Source organism: Nicotiana tabacum, chromosome 19 (assembly GCF_000715075.1).
Source record: "Nicotiana tabacum cultivar K326 chromosome 19, ASM71507v2, whole genome shotgun sequence".
In the NCBI taxonomy this organism is placed as follows: Eukaryota; Viridiplantae; Streptophyta; class Magnoliopsida; order Solanales; family Solanaceae; genus Nicotiana; species Nicotiana tabacum.
In genome coordinates this window covers 117,394,098-117,400,296 of record NC_134098.1, presented here as the reverse complement: position 1 = coordinate 117,400,296, position 6,199 = coordinate 117,394,098, and the positions used below count along the sequence as shown (strand labels likewise).

Here is a 6,199-nt window from a genome sequence, read left to right as displayed (position 1 = left end):
TCAAGACTCATGAGCATGGCCCATAAGACGACTATAAGAGGTCTCAACAATTCAGAACTTATCAGAATACTCATTGCAAAAGCGAGAATAAAAATTGACAGGCTAATATGTTATAGTTGTATTATTCTATTTGTACTTATCTTTCAGAATATGAAGTAAAAAATATAAGTTTAACATGACACATTTGTACGTAGTTCCATAGTTTAACAGTTAATTTGGAGAAATGACAATTGGAAGGTCAAAAAGCTTGTCATTCTATAACAGATTTAGCATACAAACTTTTTCACACTTAAAGCTTCTGTTTCTTGTATGTTATTCCTCAACTTCAACCCACAAAAGTTTAAGAAATCCTCCCGTAAATGGAAACATGGGATTTTTTCAGCAAAAATAAATTATGATAGCAGAGTCAGCGATTCCATGCAATGATTTTACATCTTAATGTACTCATAGTGTTGTGATACTCTGGATGACCCTGATCAGATTTAACTCCTCGCCATTTTGTTTGTTAGCAAGATATTAAAGTTTTTAATAGCTGCTTGTAAGAACAACAATGTGAATATGCGATTAATGATTTTTTAAATTGTCTCAATATGTATCTTCATTTTCCCTTTTTGATCATTCGTTACATTTTGGTAAAACAGTATAAACCAAGTATTACCAAAAGATATTACGTAACAAATAACAGGAGAATGTGAATGGAGTGTGATAAATGCTAGTATAGAAAAATCAACTCCTAATGGTAGTAGAGCTCTGTATCTGTATCATTGGGCCAAGGCCTCATTTGGAGGTTCCTACTAAGTTTTCTACTTCTCTTTGATCCTCATGTTCTGCCTCAAGGTGAGAAACATGATGATTCTTCTCCTAGAGGAGTTATTGAAGCGTGAATCAGAAACCAGGAGAGTCGCTCCGATTCTCCTAAAGCTAAATCCTCAGCTTCTCACCTCTCGATAGCACAAGTTCCTCAAAATATGGAAGAGAAGTTCCATCAAAAGAGAACCTTCCTTTCCACCTTTAGCCGTTCCAAGGATATCGAGAAGGAAAAGAACAAGTGTGAGGGAGAATGTAGCAACATGTTTTCATCACTTCAAATCCTCCTGGAAGAACTTCAGCCTATCTGACCTGAAGAAAACATGCCGCCCAAATCAGTTCTCCTGAAGATGAAGGACCAGATGTTCCTGCCAGTGGCACGGCACTGGCTCATTGTTTCTGTAGCAATCAACTTACGGTTGCTATTTAATTAACCTAATTATGCATGACGAAGCTAAAATAACATGAGCTTTGTTGGGAATAAAACCCCCCACAATAATATGATTCACGGTAATAAAAACGGAATAATAACGTAGCACCGAGATACGTTAATTAACAAGAATAAAAGAGTGACAATGACACCAAGATTTTTACGTGAAAAACCTATTTGAATAAGGAAAAAAAAAAATACGGCCCCGAGATGAGCAACCGATATCACTATAACAAGAAATTTTACACTTTGTAGGTCCGAGTAAAATACTCCAAAGACAACTACAACACTCAAAAGATATAACTCTCTTTTGATATTTCCACCTCACTATAATATCATTCACTCTCTATTTTTCTCACAAACTATTTTCTTATACACTGTCTATGAAACCTCACTCTTTCTTTCTAACTCTCAAATATATTTTTCCTCCGAGATTGGTGTATAAAATGAGAGGGGATGGCTGTCCCAATTAACCAAATGGAAGATTGAATCTCACTTTGCAACTTGCACTATGTAAATTGCGGTGCAAATTAGTTGCCAACTCTAAGACTTGCTCTTGCCATCATTAGATTCTCTTTCTTCTCTTTTTTCTACACATGGGTTTGGAACCCATCAAGCTTAATGGAAAGCTCGACATAAATGTCCGTCATACATGAGCTTAAATAGCAACCCCAAGTTGATTGCTACTAAAAGGATGAGCCAGTGCAGGAAGATTTGGTCCTTCATCTTCAGGACAACTAAAACTTCGGACGACATGCATGTTTTCTTCAGGTTAAATAGACCGAAGTTCTTCCATGAAGATTTAAAGGGGTAGAAACCGGTTGCTACATTTTCCCTAACTCTTGTTTTCCCTTCTTGATATCCTTGGAGTAGCTAAAGGTGGAATAGAAGATTTCTCTTTGATGGAACTTCTCTTACACATTTTGAAAAGCTTGTACCAGAGAGAAGGCATAGATGAATTTAACAAGCAGATTTGAGAATCGGAGGATTTAGCTTTTGGATAATTAGAGTTATTGTCCCGCTTCTTATGTGATAGAATGAATAATCGGAGTTTCGATCTTCACGAGGATACTAAGAAAATAACAGATAAATTTGATCGAAGAAAACAAGATGGAGAACTGATTTTGACCAAGCCAAATGTCCTTGATTGACCAAAAGGAGTAATTAAACCAAAGTGGCCAAAAACCAAAAGTGGCTAAAGCTGAGGGCATAGAGTATGATGAGACTTTTGCTCCAGTTGCAAGATTAGAAGTAATTAAACTCCTTAAAGCTTTTGCTTCTTTCATGGAATTCACTCTCCATCAGATGGATGTAACGAGTGCCTTCATGAATGGCTATTTAAAAGAAGAAGTGTTTGTCAAGCAACTTCCAAGCTTTGAGAGCAAGGAATGTCCTGAACATGTGACAAGCTTAACAAAGCACTTTATGGGCTCAAGCAGGCTCCAAGAGCATGGTATGAAAGAGTGTCTAAATTATTTCTTGAGCATGGCTAAAGAGAGGTAAAATTGATAATACTTTATTCTTGAACGAAAAAAAGTAAAGATCTCTTGGTAGTTCAGATTTATGTTGATGATATAATCTTTGGAGGAATAACTAATATGTTACGTAAAGAGTTTTATAAGTTAATGAGGAGTGAATTTGAAATGAGTATGATGGGTGAGCTTGATTTTTTTTAGGCTTGTAAATTAAACAAAATTCAAATGGAACTATGATCCATCAACAAAAATATGTGAAAGAGTTGCTTAAAAGGTTTAAGATGGAAGATTCTAAAGAAATCGACACTCCTATAGCAACAACCACGAAATTGGATTTGGATGAACCTGGTGGATAAATGAACCTGGTGCATCTGTTGATCAGAAAATATATATGGGAATGATTGGCACTTTATTATATCTCACTACTAGTAGACGTGATATTGTTTTTAGTGTAGGCCTTGATGCTAGGTTTCGGGTAAATCCAAAGTAGTCTCGCTGGAAGGCAGTCAAAAGAATCTTGAGATACTTAAAAGGCACCACTGATCTTTGCCTATGGTATCCAAAAGGTAATAATTTTGATTTAGTGGCTATACAAAGAACTGCTGGATATCTTTATACATTTTTTGTCTTTTTCCTTGTATACAAAGTTTGTTAGGATATACTCAATAGTAATAGGAAACGTAATTAGTAAATTCTGATTCTTTGGAGCATAGCTAAATGTATAAATATACAATGTACAGAGGAGCAATGGGGAGCGGCGAATATTTTCTCTCATTTTCTTCTTTCAATTCCATTATGGTATCAGAGCCAGGGCTCTAGATCTGGATCCTTCTTCTTTTCTGATTACATCTAATTCCTACTTCTTTTAACTTTCTCAATGGGAAGTTCTCTTGATGATTCTATAACCACTTCCCAAATTGGTGCAACCACTGTTGGTGCAGCAAGTGTTGCTGCTTCTCAAAATCTCGATGTGTCTCATCCTTACTTTCTTGCACCTTCAGACTTTCCAGGAATGCAGCTTGTAACCTCGCCTTTTGATGGTAAAGGATATGGAGGATGGAAGAGGAGCATGTTGATTGCTTTGACAACAAAGAACAAAGTGGGTTTCATCAATGGAAGCTGCCCTGAACCAGAAATCAACTCAAATCTATACACTTCATGGACTAGATGCAACAATATGGTAATCTCTTGGTTATTAAACTCACTCTCTAAAGAAATCAGTGAAAGTGTAATTTATTCTTCTACTGCTAAAGACCTTTGGAATGAACTAGAAGAAAGGTTTGGGCAAAGCTGTGGAACCAGACTTTTTCAGTTGCAGAAAGAACTAAGTATTTTGAACCAAGGGTCTAATGACATAGCTGGATACTACACTAAGCTGAAACATATTTGGGATAAACTTGACACTCTTGGTGCTTACGAGATTTGTAGTTGCAACTGTAACTGTGGGGTTAGGTTAAAAATATAAAGGATAATCAAGATGAAAGATTGGTATAATTTCTTATGGGATTGAATGACATTTACTGCACTGCTAGAGGAAGTATTCTGATGTTGTCACCTTTGCCCACTATTGCTACTGCATACTCTTTACTGGTGCAAGATGAAAGGCAAAGGGAAGTCCATGCTATCCCTAAATACCCTGGGGAATCTTCAGCTTTTGCTGTGAATCAAAATATTGCAAGTCAAAAGGCACATAATGGAGATTATAAAGGGCAGAGAGGAGCTTATGAAAATAGAAAAGTGAACATGTTCTGCAACTACTGCAAGAAGTCTGGGCATCTCATTGAAAAATGTTACAGGCTTCATGGATTTCCCCCAAGCTTTAAGTTTACCAAGCAAAAGAAGTACCCAGGATCAATCCAAGGAAATGCTGCAGTTGCAGGAGAAGGAGCTACTGATTATCTCCCACATCATGGAGAGATAGCAGAAATGGGAATCAACCATTCTCTTACCCAGGAGCAGGTCAGTCAGCTTGATCAACTCCTTCAACAGATGAAAGGAGGTCAATCAGGTGCAACATATACTGAGGGAGGAGCCACTGCTAACTGTGTTGCTGGTATAAGTTCTTGTCCTCCCATTCCAATTTTTTCCTTCATTAGTAAAGCCTGTCTCACAAAAATAAACCATCAGACCTGGATAATAGATTCAGGTGCTTCAGAACACATGACTTTCAATAGAAAACTCTTGTTCAATGTTCATCCTCTTCCAACTTCTCTCATTGTTGATTTGCCTAACTCTTATAAAGTAAAAGTGACTCATGCAGGTTCTGTGAGATTATTCCCTACACTTGTGATCCATAGTGTTCTTTTCATTCCCAGTTTCAGATTTAACTTATTATCTATCCATAAGTTCTGTAATCAATTGAACTCACTGCACATTTTTACATCTTCCAAATGTCAAATGCAGGGCCCTTCAATGAAGAGGCCACAGGAGTTTGGTGAATTAAGAAATGGACTCTATTTGCTATAATCTAATCCTCTAGTTTCTCATGTTTCTATCTTTAATTCAGCTAAGGCATGTAATAATAGAGCTTTGACTTGTTTTTCTCATTCTGATGTAAACAGAAAGTTGTGGCATGTTCGTTTGGGACATATGCCTTTATCTAATATGAAGAATATTGCTTCCATTTCTCTCTCTAGTGATTCTAAATTTGATATTCCTTGTGACATTTGCCCCCTAGCAAGGCAACATAAACTTCCTTTTCCTAACAGTAGCATTACTTCCAAGGAAACTTTTGAACTCAGTCACATAGATACATGGGGACCCTATAAAACTCCGACTTATGATGGTTACAAATATTTTCTCACTATTGTAGATGATTTCAGTAGGGGTACCTAGACTTTTCTTCTAAGCACCAAAAGCAATGCTTTTCCTATTCTCAAAAGTTTTCTAGCAATGATTGAAAGGCAATTCAACAAGAAAGTTAGAATAGTTAGGTCTGACAATGCTTGGGAACTTGGTTCTAGCCCTTCTCACTCAGATTTTCTCTCTTCACACGGAATTATCCATCAAACTTCATGTGTTGCAACTCCACAACAAAATAGTGTTGTGGAGAGAAAACACAAGCATCTCCTGAAAACTTGTAGAGCTCTTTTATATCAATTCAAATTGCCTATTACTTATTGGGGAGATTGTTTGATGACCGCTACTTTCTTACTTAACAGATTTCCAACCAAGGTACTTGATTATAAAACACCATATGAGATTTTATTTGGCACAGTTCCATCTTATTCTTCCTTAAGGAGTTTTGGATGTTTATGCTTTGCCTCCACTTTGTCACAAAGAAGATCAAAAATGGATCCTAGGGCTATTCCATGTATTTTTCTTGGATATCCATTTGGTAAAAAGGGGTATAAGTTATTAAATTTGGTGTCCAAAAGAACTTTTGATTCCAGAAATGTAATTTTTCATGAAACCATTTTCCCTTTTGCCACTACTGCTCCTCAAAACAACACTTTCCCATTCACTCCTATGCCCATCATTACTCCTG

At 36.6% G+C, this 6,199-nt stretch overlaps 2 protein-coding genes across 2 annotated transcripts; both read left to right on the top strand.

The window, feature by feature from the left end:
• Positions 1–3,589: 3,589 nt before the first annotated feature.
• LOC107796874 (uncharacterized) lies at positions 3,590–4,177 on the top strand. Its single transcript, XM_016619704.1, has one exon. It carries the CDS (start codon positions 3,590–3,592, stop codon positions 4,175–4,177), a length of 588 nt encoding a protein of 195 aa, XP_016475190.1.
• Positions 4,178–4,212: 35 nt separating this feature from the next.
• LOC142173678 (uncharacterized) lies at positions 4,213–5,547 on the top strand. The gene is made up of 2 exons (XM_075239297.1): positions 4,213–4,765; positions 5,219–5,547. The coding sequence occupies exons 1-2, from the start codon at positions 4,213–4,215 to the stop codon at positions 5,545–5,547; spliced, it is 882 nt and encodes a 293-aa protein (XP_075095398.1).
• The last annotated feature ends 652 nt before the right edge of the window (positions 5,548–6,199 follow it).

What these genes read in the sequence shown, in the direction of transcription:
- LOC107796874 (XM_016619704.1), top strand. Translation starts at nt 3,590, where the DNA reads ATGGGAAGTTCTCTTGATGATTCTATAACCACTTCCCAAATTGGTGCA.
- LOC142173678 (XM_075239297.1), top strand. Translation starts at nt 4,213, where the DNA reads ATGGGATTGAATGACATTTACTGCACTGCTAGAGGAAGTATTCTGATG. An exon ending in CACTGCTAACTGTGTTGCTG is followed by an intron (nt 4,766 to 5,218) that starts GTATAAGTTCTT and finishes TCTTTAATTCAG; the next exon opens with CTAAGGCATGTAATAATAGA.